Below are 19,475 nucleotides of genomic sequence, written 5' to 3' on the forward strand. Positions count from 1 at the left end.
CTTGGCAATTATGAATTGAGCTGCAATGAACAATCTGGTGCAAATATTTTTGTTGCCAAGTGAGTTTTGGTCTTTTGGATATATACTTAGTAGAGGAATTGCAGGATCAAATGGCAGGTCTACTTTTAGATCCCTGAGTGTTCTCCAAACTTCTTTCCAAAGGGAATGTACTGGCTTGCATTCCTACCAGCAGTGCAGAAGTGTTCCCTTTTCTCCATATCTATGCCAACATCTATAGTTTGGGGATTTTGTGATGTGGGCTAGGCTACTCTTACTGGAGTTAGATGATATCTCAGAATGGTTTTGGTTTGCATTTCTCTGATGATTAAAGATGATGAGCATTTTTTCATGTGTCTGTTGACCATGTGCCTGTCTTCTTCAGAGAAGCTTCTGTTCATGTCTCTTGACTACAATGAAATAGGATCACTTGTTCTTTTCTTATTAATTTTGAGTTCTCTGTGGATTCTGGTTATTACATAACCTGCGAAAATCCTCTTCCATTCTGAGGGCTGTCTACTTGCTTTACTTACTGTGTTCTTGGCAGTGAAGAAGCTTTTTAGTTTGATCAGATCCCAGTAATGTATTTTTGGTGTTGCCTCAATTGCCCGGGGAGGGGGGTCCTCCTCATAAAGTATTCTCCCAGGCTAATTTTATCAAGAGTTTCCCATGCATTCTCTCCAAGAATTTTTATAGTTTCATGTCTTAAGTTTAAGTCTTTTATCCAGTGAGAGTCAATTTTTGTTAGGGGAGAAAGGTGTGGGTCCAGTTTCAGTCTTCTACAAGTTGCCAGCCAATTCACCCAGCACCATTTGTTAAATAGGGAATCTTTCCCCCAGTTTATATTTTTGACAGGCTTATCAAAGATCAAATGATGGTAAGTGTCTGGATTTATCTCTTGGTTTTCAATTTTGTTCCATACATCTACCTCTCTATTTTTGTGCCAGTACCATGCTGTTTTGATCACTATAGATTTATAGTAGAGTCTGAAGTCCAGTAGCATGATTCCTTCTGATTTGTTTTTATTTCTGAGTAATGTCTTGGCTATTCAAGGTTTTTTCTGGTTCCATATGAAACAAAGTACTAGTTTTTCTAGATCTTTAAAGTATGACAGAGGTGCTTTAATAGGGATTGCATTAAATCCGTAGATTGCTTTGGGTAGTATAGACATTTTTAAAATGTTGATTCTTCCCAGCCATGAGCATGGTTTATTTTTCCATTTTTTAACATCTTCAGCTATTTCTTTTCTCAAAGTTTCATAGTTCTCTTTATAGAGGTCCTTCACATTCTTTGTTAGGTACACTCCCAGATATTTCATCTTCTTTGGAACTATTGTAAAGGGAATAGAGTCCTTGATTGTTTTTTCAGCTTCACTATTGTTAGTATATATAAAGGCTACAGATTTCTGAGTATTGAATTTGTATCCTGACATACTGCTATATTCCTTGATTACTTCTAAGAATTTTATAGTTCAGTCCTTGAAGTTTTCCAGATAAAACATCATATCATCTGTGAAGAGTGACAGTTTGATCTCTTCTGATCCTATGTGGATACCCTTGATTGCCTTCTCTTGCCTGATTGCACTGGCTAAAACTTCCCTTACAATGTTAAAAAGTAGAGACAATGGGAAACCTTACCTGGTTTCTGATGGAAATAGTTTCAGTTTTACTCCATTCAATATGATGTTGGCTGTGGGTTTGCTGTAAATGGTTTCTATCAGTTTAAGAAATATTCCTTAATAAATGTAGAATGTAAATGTCTTAACAGAATAACTAAGAAAATGCCATGAAGGCTATGTTAACCAGTTTGATGAAAATATTTCAAATTGTATACAAAACCAGCACATTGTACCCCATGACTGCATTAACGTACACAGTGATGATTTACTAAAATAAATAAATAAACAAATTGACAAAAAAAAGAAATATTCCTTCTATATGTATTTTCTTGAGTGTTCTGGTCATGAAAGGATGCTGGATATTATCAAAAGCTTTTTCTGCATCAGTTGAGAGAATCATATGGTCTTTATTTTTTATTTTGTTTATATGATGTATTATATTTATAGATTTATGTATATTGAATTAGCCTTGAGACCCTGGGATAATACTCACTTGGTCATGGTGTATAATTTGTTTTATGTTTTGCTGCATTCTATTTGCTAGGATCTGATTGAATATTTTTGCATCAATATTCATTAGAGATATTGGTCTATAATTTTCTTTTCTTGTTGGGTCTTTTCCTGGTTTGGGGATCAAGGTGGGGTTTGCTACATAGAATGTGTTGGGTAGTATTCCTTCTTTTTCTATATTTTGGAAAAGGTTAAGTAATATAGGTACTAGTTCCTCTTTAAAGGTTTGATAGAATTCTGAAGTGAAGCCATCTGGTCCCGGACTTTTATTTTTGGGGAGATTTTGTATTGTTGATGCTATTTCAGAACTTGATGTAGGCCTGTTCATTATTTCCACTTGATTCTGGCTAAGTCTTGGAAGGTGGCGTGCTTCCAAGAATTGGTCTATTTCATTCAGATTTTCATATTTCTGAGAATAGAGTTTATTGTAATATTCATTAAGGATTTTTTGAATTTCTGAGGAGTCTGTTGTTATTTTGTTTTTGCCATTTCTGATCGATGAAATTAGAGATTTTACTTTTTTTTCCTGGTTAGATTAGCCAAAGGTTTATCTATTTTATTGACCTTTTCAAAAAACCAACTTTTTGATTTATTGATCTGTTTTATAATCCTTTTATTTTCAAGTTCATTTAATTCTTCTCTAATTTTGGTTATTTCTTTTCTTCTGCTGGGTTTGGAATTGGAATATTCTTCCTTTTCCAGTTGCTTAAGATGTCCCATTAAGTTCTTCTTCCTCTCTTTCTGTTCTCTTGAGGAAGGCTTGTAATGCTATAAATTTCCCTCTTAGGACTGCCTTTGCGGTATCCCAGAGGTTCTGATAACTTGTATCTTCATTATCATTATGTTCTAAAAATTTGGTAATTTCCTTCTTGATCTTGTCTTTGACCCATCTATCATTCAGCATAAGGTTATTTAGCTTCCATGTTTTTGTATGAGACTGCAAATTCATGTTGTTACTGAGTTCAACTTTTATTCCATGATGGCCTGAGAAGATGCAAGGAATAATTTCTATTCTTTTAAAATTTGCTGAGGTTAGCCTGGTGACCTAAGATGTGATGAATTTTGGAGGATATTCCATGGGCTGATGAGAAGAATATGTATTCAGTTTTGTTAGGATGAAATGTTCTATAGATGTCTGTTAAATCCAATTGTTGAATGGCTAAGTTTAAGTCTAAAATTTCTTTTCTTAGTTTCTTATTGGAGGATCTATCCAACACTGCCAAAGAGATGTTAAAATCTCCAACTATTATGGTACTGGAGGAGATCTAGTTGCTCATGTCTGCTAGAGTTTCTCTTATAAATTGAGGCACATGCTGGTTGGGTGCATAAATGTTAATAATTGAAATCTCATCATGTTGAGTGTTACCGTTAAGAACTATGAAGTGAACATCCTTATCTTTCCTTACTTTTGTTGGTTTAAAGCCTATTGTATCTGTGAATAAAATCGCAACACCTGCTTTTTTCTGATTTCCATTTGCTTGAATTATAGATGACCATCCCTTTACACTGAGTCTATATTTATCTTTTAAGGTAAGATGAAATTCTTGTATGTAGCAGATATCTGGCCTGAGTTTTTGTATCCAGTCAGCCAAACTGTGACTGGAATTACAGGGTAAGTTGGAGACAATTGGAAAGAGTGCTAAAAAATGTTGTCTATCCCTGCAGAGTTCTGTGGAAAAGAAAGTATAAGCCTAAAATACCATACTCAGCCAAGTATTATACAGTTCAAGTATACTTTTCAAGTATAAAGGAAACAGTCAGACATTCTCAAATATTCAGAGACCCAGAGAATACAGAAATCACAGAACTACTTGAAAAAATTATTCAACTACCAAATTGGCTAATACCAGATCCTCCAAAAAAAAAAAAATGTAAATGAAACAGCCATAGGGAAAGAACTAGCTGAATATTCAATTCAAGAATAAAAAGGAGTAATATTTACAAAATTCTGAGGAAAAGAATGAGCCAAATTATGTCCACAAAGTTGCCAATTGAGCATGAAGGCAACTGTAAGGCATTTTCATACATGCCAGAAGATGGAAAACAGGTGAACCTTGAGTACTAAGTACTAATAAAAATACAAAAAATAAAACCACATCTAAATGTAAAACTAAACATAAACTAAAATAATGAAACTGCAAAACATCCAGTGTGAAGAGAATGGTAAAATCTACTAAAGGAGAACTGAGTAAATGGACACAGACTTATATTCTTGTGTTCTCCAGCCTTCATCTGAGTACATGTGTTGAGAATGAAGATGAGTATTTTCCGTTAATCCCTCTGCTTCTGCCACCTAACACTTAGGAAGAGTGATGCAGGCTGTAGGTGCTTGACATAGAGGTAGGCTGGTGGAGCAACAATATGCCCCTGGGAGATGGGGATTAATTACAACTAAGATCCATCAGTTAGGAAGCATAGCCATTATATGGTAATGGTCAACTCTTTATTGCACAGGGATTTATGAAGATGGAATTAGTGAGGTGGTATCTGGCAAATATCATCACCAGTTGCAGCAGGAGCAGGAAGTGTCAAAGACGAGACCAGCCTGGCAGTGCTGGGTGAAGGTCTGTCCATTCACACAGTTGTAGAAGGCGTTTTTGTCTTTGGGGTCAGGGTATAGGCCACTGGCCCTGTTGGCACAGAATCCACTGCCACTAGGGCTGCCTCCAGAGCTGCTGCCAGAGCTGCCACTGCTACTACCACTGCCACTGCCACCGCCTGTGCTGGGAGCCTCAGTAATGGGAGCAATGGGATGGGCTGGGGCTTTGCAACCTGAAAAGAAACAAAATCCTAAATCCCCCTGTTTTATCCAGTGATGCCTGAAATGTGAGAAATCATACCAAGGATTTTGTTCTTGACTCCTCTTTCCATGCCTCTGCATATTTTGGTCTCCTGATCTGAAATGCCCTCCCTCCCCCTTCTCTTTTCTCCTCACTCCTCTCTCTCTCTCTCTCTCTTATTGAGACAGAGCCTTAAGCTGTCACCCTGGGTAGAGTGCCATGGCATCACAGCTCACAGCAACCTCCAACTTTTGGGCTCAAGCGATTCTCCTGCCACCACTTCCCAAGTAGCTGGTACTACAGGCACCCACCACAATGTCTGGCTATTTTTTGGTTGCAGCCATCATTGTTTGGCAGGCTGGGCCAGATTCAAACCTGCTAGCTCAGGTGTATGTGGCTGGCACCTTAGCCGCTTGAGCCACAGGCGCCAAGCCATTCTCACTCCTTTCTCATCCTTCCAAGCAAATAGTGCTTTTTTTCCTACTTCTTAGATCTTACAGATGCTTTGAAAGTTTTCATTACCATGAACTCTCAAGAAGGTTATTCATCCTATTTTAGGGTACCTTATCACATAATTATCTTCTGTCTTGTTATTAACTTTGCAAATGTGTCAGTCTTATCTTCTTCCCTAGATTGTAAAGTTCTATAGAGATGAGGATTTATGCATTTGGTACCTACATAGTGCATCATACATAATGGATGTTCAACAAATTGCTTGTGAAATGAATGAATGAATAAAGGAATGGTGAAGAGCCCTGTTTGTTCCATTGACCAACAAGATCCAAATGGATCAATAATCAAACAATCAGTTGCACAATAGCTCCCCGAAGAGAAATTTCAGCTCCCTGAAGAGTATTTTCCTGAAGAGAAATTTCACTTAGGTTCCCTTCTCAACTCCTAACTTACTTGCACTCTGCAGGCCCAGAGCATCCTTCAGAGTGGTGATTAGAGGGAATTTGCCCTGATTGCAGAAAGTGCCTGTGAAGTCATCCAAGTCAATGGCCCAGACCATGGCGCCTCCGAAATTGTTCTTCTTCAGCCAATCAGCCTGCGGCAATTAGAGAGAAATTTGATTATTTCCGGACACCAAAGCTAATTTATGGTCTCAGGGATACAGTGGGAACAGACTTACAGGGGACAATACCCCATAGAATAGTCTACCTTGATTTTGAAACTCTTGGTGTTGTCATATCCAAGCCACTCATTGCCTTTATAAGCATAGGGGACATCCTCAGGAGCCTCCCATACTTCAGTAGCTCCATTCTTCAGGAAAGAACAGATCTAAGAAAACATAAGGAAGAGGTCAAGAGGCAGGCAAGGTGTTCTGAGGTACGGCAGAGGTAAAAGGACATGGGGAAGGATAAGGAGGGGATGGTTGCATAAAATTACTTGACGAGAAAGGCTTATGACTCTATCAGCAAATTTCTTGGTTCATTTGGGATTCTAATTCTTTACTCAATTTGGTTCAATTATTTTTAAGATGGGGAGAACCTTTTAAATCAAAGAATACTCTGGAAGTCTATAATGAGTGTCTGTAGATTGACGTAATCTCACTGATGATATCCTGTTTTCTTCTCTCTCTGCATCTGGAATCCAGACTAAAGGAACCCTAGTGAGGGTTCAACTAAAGTACAGTAGGAGAGCTCATCTTCCCTTCTTTCCAAATTTTCACGACAATCCACTTTCAGCCCAAATGGTGTGCTAAATGAGCCAGGAAGTGTTGGATATTGTTTAAATAGTCAAATATGTGAACCAAGAGAAAAATACCTTTCCCTCTATAAAATTTCCAGGTGTGTACCTCATAGTAGGCCCAGAATCCAGACTGCCTGGTGTAGGGACCAGCAGGGCCAGGCCCAGTGGTGGGAGCACCAATTCCATGGTTGGAGGGGTTGCTCAGAAGGAAGGTGTGTCCATAGGCAGGGAATCCAACAATGAGCTTCTCTGCTGGGGCCCCATTGTCTTTCCAGTAGTTCATGGCATAGTCCTGCAATGGCAGAGGTTAGCTAGAGGTCCCACTCCCAGCTGACAGCCTAGTGATTAGTTATCAACTAAAGTTTTTTTGCTTATATTTGCCACATATTTTAGAAACACTGACATACCTCTATTGAATTAGTCTGTCCCTATCTCAACTAACTTTTAATATCATGCCAATATGTAGGCTTTACATATACCCTTCTGATAAAACAATGTATACTAGAAGGACTAAGCTTTATACAATTCTTTTCATGATTTGGTCCATTGGGTAATGGCTAAAATTCTATAGAACATATATAGGGCAAGAGATAAAAAGTTATAAATTAGATAAGGCAAAGGGAAATAGGAAAAGAGGAAAGGTGAGAGAAACATTTTATACTGTAATGAAGTAAGAACAATGGTACCCTATATTCTTTTATTAAAAACAAAAACTATTAATCATCTTTCCTGTTAGATAAAAATGATCACTATAGTGTTAATAGCCTGGCAATTTTTTAGTAAATAGGAATGAGTTAATCAATTAGAGAAGACTAATTTTCTATTTGAAAATATTATTAAAGTTATGATGCCTTTTGTACCTGAATCCCCATGTGATTTACACCATCATCTCTGGTATGAATTTGCATCTGTGTAGGGACTCACCACATTGAGGTAGGCGTTGCTGCCAGTGTCAGTCGGGTATTTGTAGAGGGGGCTGTTCTCTCCCGTGTAACCCTCCCAGGAGCCATGGAGGTCATAGGTCATGACATGGATGTAGTCCAAGTACCTGAGGTAGAATAAAGGATTTAAAATCACTGCTGAGAGTCATTTCCCACACTTACACAGGCTAAAGACACCACTTCCAAACAAAGTTCCAGCACCGCGGCAAGACAGACCAAGGGTAAGTCCACTGTGCATAAACGATTTCTGTGAAAGCTTGAGGTGAGGGGGCATCACTCACTGGGACAGCTGGGGGATCTCATAGCCAGACTGGATGTTGGAGATGCCAGCAGCCACTGCGGCGGTGACCATCAGCCTGGGCTTGTTGATCTGCTTGGCCTCTTGCTCAAAAGCTTCACGCATTTCCTAAAGAACCAAAAGCATAATGGGACATTTACAAAGCTGATTTCACCTCATGAATTATAATATTAAAGTGATTTTACATGTTTTCTCTTATTTTAGTCTCTCAACACCCCAACAAAGTAGATAGGATAGATGATATTAGTCAATTTTACAGCTATCCTATGTGCCTGAGAGTTAAGAGATTTCACCAAAGTTGCACAGTAATTTAGTAGCCAAGTCATGACAAGAACCCAGGTCCCAGATGACCATCAGAGCTCCATTCATAGCACTATACTCTGAAGCTATATTTGTTGCAGTACCCTGTGACTAGCAGTACAGAAATTTGTTCCTATTTATTTATTAGATGAACTACTTGGCAGGACTGATACCCCATCCTATGAAATGCTGAACTGGCCAATAAGGAATGTGCCAACAGCCAGAATATGGGTTCTTGTTCAATGCGAGAGACTAATCCACCTTTGTTTTATGTGAGTGCATTCTCCTTTGGAGTATTGGATGTGGTTCTTATGGTTGCATTACTAGGGTGTGCCAGAGTATGTTTGAGTGAAGACTGGCTCTGAAAATTGTCATGTAGTTAATGATTGAAGGAACTAGGATGCTTAACTGGAGAAGAGAAATTACAGTCAGGTCATTATATCTGTCTATTAGTATTGAACCCATATGTTGCAGAAGGTACAGTTTTATTCTTTATTGCTTCAGTGAGAAGAGCTAGAATCAATGAGTAGAAACTATAAATTATGACTGGAGGCATGTTTCAGCTGAGAAAAGAGATGTCCTTTCTGATCATTGGATCTGTCCCCCCAAAAAGTAAATTGACTTATCACCTAGTAAATTACTTGACACTGAAACTATTTAGAGTTCAGCATACAATCAGGTATATGAAGTGATATAGAAAAGAATCTCTGACCAGTTTGATGAAAACCTTTCAAATTGTATATAAAACCAGCACATTGTACCCTATGATTGCATTAATCTATAAGCTATGATTTAATAAAAATTAAAAAAGTATCTCTGTCTTTGGAGAGAGAAAATATATTAATAAAAACTATCCTTAGTCCTTAGCTTTTCTCATGCCATTCTATTTTCCTTGGTGATTGCTTCTATATAGTTCATCAAGCCAAGTTCTTTGGCTTGAACTCCAGATTTATATGCACCTAATAAATGTCTACTGACCATTCCTTTAGGATGTCCTACTGGTAACTCATACTCCACATGTTCAAAAGTAAATTAATCAGGCCACCTTCTTTCAAAATGATACTTCTTTCTGCATTTACCATCTCTGTTAACAGCACCACAGTCAAACCAGTCCTCAAAATCAGGAAACAGAGAGTCCTTTCTCTTTCCACCTCCAGTTCATCTCTACCTCCTATTGATTTTGTCTTCTTGGTATCTCCTGTATCTATCTCCTTATTCACTCAGTGTTTTATCCGTTGTTGGCCCTGGTCATCTCTTGCTTGATTTACTGCAATAACCTCCTAACCTGCCTCCTTTTTCTTATGTATCTTCCATGGTTGGAACAAACTCTCCACTATCTAAAATCCTTCAAAGTTGCCCCATTGCCTCTCAGGTAAAGTCTAAGTTCCCAAATGTCCTATAAAGTCCCATGTAGCTTCACAATCCATAGCTCACCCACTTGTTCACACATCTCTCATTTGTGCCATTCACATCCTTACTTCATTAGTTAACTCCAATGTCTTTCCAAATAAGCACAAACATTATTTCTCTAAGGGACTCTTTCTAATCCTGCCCAGGCCAGAATCAGGTATCCCTTTTTTGTGTTATTTTAGTACTCTACCATAGCATGTAGCAAAAGGTACTATAATTGCTTGCTATTTTTCAATCTTCCACCTCAGATTGTGTGATCTTTAAGGCCAAGGATTGGGTCTTATAACCCAAAGACTGGACAGAGTATATATATGCTCAGTACTAATGGGAAATCTAGTGCAACTGTTAGAATCAATGGACTCTATCCAGAGTAGGGATAGTTATAGCACCTATCAGTTGTGTGATCTTGGGCAGGGCACTTAAACTCTCTTTGTACATTAGTTTCTGTATCTATAAAGATGATCACACTCAGGGTACCTATTTCACTGAATAAAGGGGAAGATGAAATGAGTAATGGCTGTTCAAATAGCATGTAGAGTAAGTAGTGCCTGCACATAGCACACATGTTGTTGTTACTAAATGTTTGTTAAATCACTGTGTGATATCTAAGAATTTTTGCAATGCTAAGATTCTGTAATTCTAAGTTGGAGTTTTGTTTTATTCTAGAACCACAGTGATTCTCCTGGGGGAAGAAAGGCTTTGAACCTTCTTGGGTTATACACTGCTCCTTCCTTCCTTCCTCACCTGCACCAGGACAGTGAAGAGATGCTTGTCCTGAGGAGTGCTCCCGCGAGAGCCAGGGTACTCCCAGTCAAAGTCCAGCCCATCAAACTCGTACTGGCGCAGGAACTTGATGACTGAGGCAATGAAAGTCTGGCGGTTCTCAGGAGTGGAAACCATGGCAGTGAAACTGAGGGAGACCCAAAGAAGGCAGAGTGAGGCCTCAGTGGTGTTAGCACCTTGGAGTAGGGTCAAGCTCTCAGTTCCTCAGACCCTTAACTAGGATACACAGCCCAGGTTAAAGCATGTTCCTGATTTCCCCCCTCCTTCTTTCGTAATCTCTAATCTCCCCAGCTATGATAACTTAAAGTTCCCTTTATTTTGCTATCTCTCCAACTTTGATCTTTCTCCCAAGGTGCTTTCATTACTTTGCACCTGGCTAACTTAGCTCACTGTGTCCCTCTTCAAATAGCCCCCCACCCTCAAGGATGTCCTCTTGTTTATTTATATGACTTTCTCTTTCCTTCTCCTGGAAGGTAAATAGACAGAAGCAGTATAATACCTCTGCAAGGTCTGTGCTCTTGAAATACTCTAAGAACAGATTGCTTTGGGATCTCAGTAACTAAATCTTCATGGATAGGGTTCCAGAATATCCAACTAAATTTAAATGTATAAAATACATTGTGTTCTACTTAGTATTGAGGTTCTGATGTAATTAGTTAATTAGCATATTTGTTTAATGCACATTCTTAATTCTCTGTCTTAGATTGTGAAGTCTACAGCGATGGCAATCATACTGGGCTAACTTGGTTCCATAGCAAATGAACGACAGACTTTCCAAAGAAAACTTACGGGGCAGTGCCAAAGTTCCAGCCTCCAATGGCCAGGAGAGTTTTCAGCTGGCTGTTCCTATAAAACAGAGGAAAAAATAAGAGAAATCGAAAATCCATGAGTCCCTCTATTGAAAATAACATTGCTTTATCATTGGGCTTGCTCATTTACTTTACTGTTGCCTCAAAATTACGGAATAGTTTACTCCACTACTGACAACATTATTTGTAAAAACTCTTTGCTTTGTTCTCATCATAAATGCGCTCAAGACTCTTTAGGGAAATCTAAATTATAGAACTTTTCCTTTTTCCTATCATAGAATGCATTGGCAATATTTTAGGTACATCTAACTTTAAAGCATAATTATGTCATTTTCTATTCCATCAGATAAAATGGTAAATGTTGCTTCAGCACAATTACCTTCTCAGCCTCCATGACAACTTAACATAAATTAATTGGCTGGGAATTAGAGGTTCTCAAATATCCATTTACATAAGAATTAAGTGCAGGGTTGTGGGAGGACAAACTAAAATGGCAGGTTTATCACACTGTCCCCAAAGATTCTGATTCAGCTGAGTCAGGGTAAGGACCAGCATTTTTTATCAAGTGCCCCATAAGTCTTTTTTGCAAGCAGCAATTTGGCTACACTTTAAGAAACACTGCTTGAAAGAAGTTTACCTCTTTTTAGGTATTATAACTTAAATTCTAGTAGCTGCCTTCATGATAGTGCTCCTAGGTATGATTAACCTGAACAAACCTGTTAATTAAAAGATGCCAGGTTTTTTTGTCTATACATTTCTTTTTAACAAAAGAGGACTCTGTTAAAATACAGAAACTATTCTGATTCTTGAGATCAGTGATGCCTAATTTTTAATATTCTCCACTTCTTCCTCTTTGATGCAAATAATTAAGATGGCTTGCAGTTTTCCAGGTCATAGAAAATGGCAGAGGAAGGAAAAAATAGGACGGACTTTTTTTTTTCTGCTTATCTTGGAGAGCAGGCAACATGTTATGTTATGTACTTAAGTGTAGCTTGTACCTCCAGAGCATTAGCATAATCTGAGGGGAGCTTGTTAGAAATGTAGAGTCCACCAGCAAAGAAATTAGAATAAAATTAGACGCTTATCTTTTACATTATACAAAAATCAATTCAAAATGGATTGAAGACCTAAGTATGGCTGGGTATGGTGGGTCACACCTATAATCCCAGCACTCTGGGAGGCTGAGGCAGATTAGTTGCTTGAATTCACTAGTTTAACACCAGCCTGAGCAAGAGTGAGACCCCATCTCTACTAAAAATAGAACAAAAAAATAGCTGGGCATTGTGGTATGTGGTCGTAGTTCCAGCTACTCAGGAGGCTGAGGCAAGAGAATTGCTCAGGCCCAAGAGTTTGAGGTTGTTGTGAGCTATGATGTCATGACACTCTACCCAGGGCAACAGAATGAGACTCCGTCTCAAAAGTAAAAATAAATAAATAAACAAACAAATGAACAAATAAATGAATAAATAAAATAAAGACCTTAGTGTAAGACATGAAACTGTAAAAGTACTAGAAGAAAACATGGACAAAATCTCCATGACATTGGTCTGTGCAACAACTTTTTGGATATGACCCTGAGAGCACGCCAACAAAAGCAAAAATTGACAAATAGGATCACATCAGACTAAATTGATGAATGCGGCAAGGAAACAACAAAGTGAAGAGACAACTTATGGGATAGGAGAAAATATTTGTAAACCATACACCTGATAAAGTGTTCATATCCAAACTATATCAGAAACTCAACTCGGTATTGTTAAAACAAATAACCTGATTAACACATCAACTTCCATGTGAGCTGTAGTTAACGTATGCTAGTTTTGAGCCCCAGGCCTTGGGAAGCATGTGTAACTCACACATTTCTTGACCTATCTTAACCTAATAAAACACAATGGTGCCAAGGAAAAGAAGTTTCTTTCTAGAGTAGCAATCAAGGTGGCCAAGGACCTTAATAGAATTTTCATAAAAGAAGACATTCAAATGGTGAACAGATATATTAAAAAGTATACAACATCACTAATTATCAGAGAAATGTAAATCAAAACCAAAATATCACCTCACTCCAGTTAGAATGGCTATTATCAAAAAGATAACAGTATTAGAGAGGTTTTGGAGAAAGGGAACACTTGCACACTGTTGGTGGTAATATAACTTAGTACAGCTAAAGTGGAAAACAGAATGAAGTTTGCTCAATAATTAAAAAATAGAACTACCATATGATCTAGTAAGTCCACATCTGGGTTTTTATTTAAAGGAAATGATATCAGTATGTGAAGAGATATCTCACACGAACATTCCCATGTTCATTATAGCATTATTCACAATACCCAGGATAGGAAATCAATCTAGCAATAGATGAATGAATAAAGAAACTGTGGTATATTTACACAATGGAATTCTATTCAGTCTTAACAAAAGAAAAACATTCTGCCCTTTGTAACAACATGGATGAACTTAGAAGCCATTATGTTAAGTGAAATAAGCCAGGCACAGGAAGACAAGTACCATATGATTTCACTTATAATTGGCATCAGGAAAAGTCAAACTTATAGAAGTAGAGGGTGGAATGTCTGGTTACCAGGGGCTGGAGGTGGTGGGGCTGGGGTTTGAAAAGATAATTGGTGGATGTAAAGGAAATGTCAGATATATAGGAGGAAAAAATTCAAGAGTTCTGTTGTACAACCTTGTGACTGCAGTTAATAACAATGGATTGTATTTTGAAAATTGCTGTAAAGTGAATTTTAAGTGTTATTACTGCAAAAATGTCAAGTATGTATAGTATGTACATGTGTTAATGGCTCAACCTAGCCATTCCATAATGTGTACATACTTCAAAACATTATGTTGTACCAATAAATATGAACAATTTTGTTACTTAAACAAGAAAAATGATGGGTGGTGCCTGTGGTCTCAGTGAGTAGGGCACTAGCCCCATATTCTGAGGGTGGCAGGTTCAAATCCAGCCCTGGCCAAACTGCGATTAAAAAAAAAATAGCCAGATGTTGTGGAGGGCACCTGTAGTCCCAGCTACTTGGGAGGTTGAGGCAAGAGAATCGCCTAAGTCCAAGAGCTGGAGGTTGCTCTGAGTTGTGACACCAGGGCACTCTACCGAGGGTGACAAAGTGAGATTCTGTCTTTAAAAAAAAAAAAAAATGAAATGTAGAGTCTTGGTTGCCACCTCAAGTCCAACTGATTCTGAACTACCTTTTAAGAAGCATTCACGTCTGGGAAGAACCAACCTAGAAGACACCAAATTAAATATCTCTCTTCTACTCTTACTTGTTTTTCAGGCCATTGAAAGCTTGGTAGAGAGTCACGTCATCCCATTCAATGGTGGTGATTTCATTGTTCTGCATCCCAGCAAAGGCATAGATGAGATGAGTGCAGAGGCAGGGGTCAATATCATCAGGCTTGAAACGCCCCAGGCCTGGCCGGTACTGGGCCCAGTTGGTGAAGTAGCATACCAGCTGGTAGGCAGAGCCTGTTATTTGGAAGGGGAAAGTGAGAAACTATTATAGAGAAATTCTCTAGAGAGTCAGATTTCTTCAAAAACCAGAGATAATCAAATATCTTTCCTGTTTAAGTATAAAGGGAAGAGAGAAATCTATGGCAGAATTTTGTGTATTTCAGCAAACACATAATTATCAGGCAATCAGGGCTGAAGATATCTCTTAGAGAGAACTCTGTGCCTCCAAGAGAAAATTAAAGAACCTCAGAAATCGGTGCCTTCCACTGAAATAAAACTTAAAACTGTAAATTATGATTTAGATACATTCCCCGTCCCCTCTGCATGCTACTAACAGCAATTGCTGATGCTTATTTAACATGTATGTACCAAGCACTGCTCTCAGTAATTTACTTACATTTACTTATTAATCCTCACCAGACGTCTGTGAGGTAGGTACTATTATTGTTTTTCTCATTTTACCCATTTGGAAACTGGGACACAGAAAGGATGAAAAGCCTATTTAAGCACTTGTAGCTCTGCTATCAGTGAGTAATAATTCCACCCAGGGAAAAATGAACTGCCCACCAGGAGACAAGGGTCCTGGCTTCTGGTTTAGATTTTGCCATGAACTCCCTGGGTCAAGTCACATGGCTTGTCTTTGCCTTGATTAATAACTGGTCTATGAGAATGAGTATCCCCCTTTCAGTGAAGAGTTGTCGTCAAGGTTCACAAGACGACAGATTTGAAAACGTTTTAACAGCAGCAGGCATCCTGTGGACGCCCCGCCTTATTATATTTTATTGTTAACATTTATTTTTTAGTCACCATCTTGTCAGTTTCAGGTTGGGGATGTTTAGGCCAATGTTCTCAATCCTTTAAATCTGGTTAGGAAATTTTCAACTCGAAAAAAAATAGTTAATACTTTTTTGTATTAAAATTAAAGTACACAGGGCCATGTTGATTTTCCCAATTATGAAGAAACAGAGAAGGAAGATATGGTGGTTCATTCCAAGAATACTTACCCAGCTCAGCTGTCAGCACGAGGAGCAGACCTTAAAGAAACAGAGAAAAAAAATAGTGAACTAGAGCAGCGGTTCTCAACCTGTGGGTTACGACCCCTTTGGGGGTTGAACGACCCTTTCACAGAGGTCACCTAAGACCATCCTGCATATCAGATATTTACATTTTCATAACAGTAGCAAAATTACAGTTATGGAGTAGCAACAAAAATAATTTCATGGTTGGGGGTCACCACAACATGACGAACTGTATTAAAGGGTTGCAGCATTAGGAAGGTTGAGAACCACTGAACTAGAGGAACCTGGGGGCAGAGAAGCCTTTGTACACAGTGGCCTCACGTTAGCAGTAGGAAAGTTTTCCTCTATTTCATCCTTTTAAGACCCTCTGCAGGCTCCCAATCTTCTGAGAGTAATCAAACCTGAGGATTTCTCCTGGAACCCACTCCCTTCACTCACATTTGAAAGGTTGTTAAATGCTGCAAGCCTTTGGGGCTTGGTGAAGTCAGGGAGACTGCAGGGAATGGGAGACCTTTTGCCAGGTGACCAGGGCCACCCCCTGTTTAGCACATCCCTATGCTATTTTTGCCAAAAACAGTAATCTTAGTCAATTTGGTTTAAATTTGAAGATTAAAAGAAAAGTTTTAAAGGAGCAATGAAACAAGACAGAGAGAGTAGCTCACAGGCAGAGTTGAGGTGGCCCCTTACCAGTGAGGAGGGGGAGCTTGGTCATCTTGCTCAGTGGTAGAGCCGCCCTTATACAGCAGGCCTTTTATTCTCTCTTTGTCCTCTCCTGTGCCTTATCAGATTTTCCCTTCATTGTGATTGCCTCTAAAGTGAGTGTTGATATTGGCAGTGAATTTAAGAACCCATTAATGATAGGGAAACAATACTATCTTGATTTCATTTTACAAGAAGAAGAGATTGAGCTTAAGGCCAGGAACCATGATAATAAGCCCCATTATGGAGTGGCTTATATAATTCAAAATGGTTTATGTACAGTGGGTTATATTTTCTATTTGGATAGTGAAGCAACTAACTGGCTACTTCACATACTCTTTGTTGGGCAGAAGCACTCACTTTGAATTCATTCATTCTTTGCAGTCATTCATTCACTCATTGGAAGAATGAAGGTCTCTCCTTAAACAAGGCACAGAGGGTGTTAGACTGCTCTTTTTGTTCCCAAATTCATTACTCTCTTTTCTCCAATTAACTTTCCTAATCCTATTCCTCCTGCTCTTTCCTAGCCCTCTACCACTGAGTGGTCCTCACTTGGTTCTTGTCAGCTGGGGTGGTTCCTTCCCTTTGTGCCACTTCCCTGGGTTTAGCCTGCTTTGAGACCTCCCGTATCACATACCTGGTCACACAGACCCTGAGCCTGATGGGAATGCCTTCTCAGTGGTTCTTTCCCCTGGGCCAGAACCTCTTCTCATTGCTCAGATTTCTGTGAATGATTCCAAAGTTCTCCTGATCCCTGAGGCTGTCGGCACAAGAGTTTTTTTTTGGATTCCTCCTCTGCTCTACATAGCCCCTCCATCATGGCATCCATAGTGCTCCTCTTGTTGGTCCTAGACTCCCCCTCCTTAGGACAGTCCATTCCATCCCCACCATCACTGTTCTCAGAGCTCATCGCTGGTGACAGCCTACTGTAGCTTCTCTCTTTTCCTTCTCAGTCTATTCTGCAAGACCCCCACTCCTTGGGGGATCGAGTTTAATGGCTTCCTATCACCTTATAGTTCTTTCTCCCTAATCTGTCATCAAGACTCCACAATCTTGCCTTGATTTACCTTTCCAGCCTCGCCTCCTGCCAGCTTCTCAGTTTAAATCTTGCATATTAAATTATGCTGTTCTCCATACTCAAAAATAGTCTCATCTTCACACCTTGGCAGAGGCCCTTCCCTCTGTTTAGGTTATAGAATATTGTCCTTCTGTATTCATCTCCCATGCTATCTCAAAAATCTCAGCTGAAATGCTTCCCCCCTTGATACTTGTCCTAATTATCACAGCCAAAAATGACCACCTTCCTCACCTCTGCTTCCCTGGCATTTTGTTTATTTTTTTAAATGGATCATTGGTAAGGAAGAAATGTGGAAACAGTGGAAACAGCCACACAGATTGAGGTTCACATCCTTTCTACCACTTATCAAGTGTGGGAAATTGAGAAAGTTTCTTAATCTCAGTTTCCTAATTTTAAAAAGTGGGATACAAATGTTTGCTTTACAGGGCAGTGTTAAGCATTAAAAAAAAAAAAAAACTTATAAAGAATCAAGTGCATAATAGGCACTGCAGAAATAATAATTATAAAATAGCTATACATGTCTTATCTCCCATTTGATTGAAAGCTCCTTAAGAATATTACTTCAGGGCGGTACCTGTGGCTCAAAAGGGTAAGGCGCCAGTCCCATATGCCAGAGGTGGTGAGTTCAAACACAGCCCTGGCCAAAAACTAAAAAAATAAAAAAGAAAAAAAAGAATATTACTTCAAAAAGTAAAGAGAAGAATACTTGTCAAACTCACGTTGATTCCCATATTGCACCCTAAAATCTACTTCCTGTATGAAATAGGCCACCCAAATAAACATTCATTGGGCACAAAATGAATTAATTTTAGTAGGAATAACTTTTGTATTTTACAGACAAAACCCAGGCTGGTGCAAAGGCATCTTTGGGGGTAAGGGTCTTCTGATAGCTTTAAAGTCACACAGGCTATCTAGTCATGCTGGCTACCTTAGTACAAGAGCTAGGATTTTTCAGGATGGAGTTTAGTTGAGCCTTCTAGCAGTTTGAGGAGGACTGCTATAAAATTCATAGCCATAAGAGCGAGGCACTGAGGCACTGTGTACATCAGCTATACCTGTAGGAAAGGTAAGAGGTCTCTCTCTTTTTCTCTAGCCCACCAAGATAACCACTGGTTTCTCCTATCTCTTTCTAGCTGTATTCCAGAAGATTTAAAGCCTTCCTTGTCCTTAAAAGTAAAATACGTATTCTTTGATCACTTCTAGGAGCCTTGTGAGAGAGACCTTGGTCCAAGTATAAGACCTATTATCTGCAAAGAGTGAGAGTTTGACCTCCTCTGTCCCCATTTGAATCCTCAAATAGCTAAAAGTAGACCTTCTATTTGATCCCTCAATTCCATTACTAGGTATCTACTTAGAAGCAAAAATACCATTTTATCACAAGACATTTGCACTAGAGTATTTATTATAGCTCATTTCACAATTACCAAGATGTGGAAACAACTCAAATGGCCATCAATTTATGAATGAACTAATAAACTGTGGTATATGTATATCATGGAATCCTATTCAGCCATTAAAAAAAAAGGAGACTTTACATCTTTTGTATTTAGCTGGATGGAGCTGAAGGACATTCTTCTTAGTAAAGTATCACAAGAACGGAAAAGCAAGTATCCAGTTCACTCAATACTAATATGAAGCCAGTAAAAAAACAACTATATACCCACACAAGAGCAAAACACAAGTATATCCAAGTAAGGGAGTGGGGGAGGAGGGGGCAGAAGGTGAGGAGGGAGGGGAACTGGTAAGCTCTCACCTAAGGTGCAATGTGAGGGTATGCAACACACCTCCTGGATGAAGGGCCCAATTACAACTTGAATTTTACCTTAGAAATGCAAACAATGTAATCTAGTCATTTGTACCCTCATATTAATCTGAAATTTAAAAAACATAAAATAAATTTTAAAAATTTTAAAAAGTAAAATAAATGAGCTAGAGAGTGCTATAGCATAGCAGCATATGGAGTTCTGTGCTGATTTCTGTGGGTCCTGGATTCAGTCCTACCTCTGGTTTGTTTGGGGTTCCCATGTTCAGAATGGCATTGAGTTCTTGACCCTGCTTACTCCCGGATATTAAGG

At 38.8% G+C, this 19,475-nt stretch overlaps 1 protein-coding gene across 3 annotated transcripts in view; it reads right to left on the reverse strand.

Annotated features, from left to right (window-relative positions):
• The window catches only part of LOC100961912 (acidic mammalian chitinase), a 38,928-nt gene extending 22,593 nt beyond the window's left edge, over positions 1 to 16,335 (reverse strand). The window contains exons 1-11 of one of the 3 annotated variants that reach the window (XM_003784030.1): positions 16,311 to 16,335; positions 15,609 to 15,638; positions 14,418 to 14,619; positions 11,119 to 11,175; positions 10,291 to 10,456; positions 7,820 to 7,944; positions 7,522 to 7,645; positions 6,704 to 6,889; positions 6,067 to 6,186; positions 5,812 to 5,953; positions 4,626 to 4,897 (exon numbers count right to left, since the gene is read on the reverse strand). In XM_003784030.1, the coding sequence (XP_003784078.1) occupies positions 4,626 to 4,897; positions 5,812 to 5,953; positions 6,067 to 6,186; positions 6,704 to 6,889; positions 7,522 to 7,645; positions 7,820 to 7,944; positions 10,291 to 10,456; positions 11,119 to 11,175; positions 14,418 to 14,619; positions 15,609 to 15,638; positions 16,311 to 16,335 (1,449 nt within the window). Of the gene's footprint in view, positions 1 to 4,625; positions 4,898 to 5,811; positions 5,954 to 6,066; positions 6,187 to 6,703; positions 6,890 to 7,521; positions 7,646 to 7,819; positions 7,945 to 10,290; positions 10,457 to 11,118; positions 11,176 to 14,417; positions 14,620 to 15,608; positions 15,639 to 16,310 lie in introns of those variants that run through there. The other 2 variants (XM_023509814.1, XM_023509816.1) reach the window with 2 other exon arrangements.
• Positions 16,336 to 19,475: the final 3,140 nt, after the last annotated feature.

Source organism: Otolemur garnettii, unplaced genomic scaffold (genome assembly GCF_000181295.1).
Source record: "Otolemur garnettii isolate 467f Iridium unplaced genomic scaffold, OtoGar3 scaffold00010, whole genome shotgun sequence".
Lineage (NCBI taxonomy): Eukaryota > Metazoa > Chordata > Mammalia > Primates > Galagidae > Otolemur > Otolemur garnettii.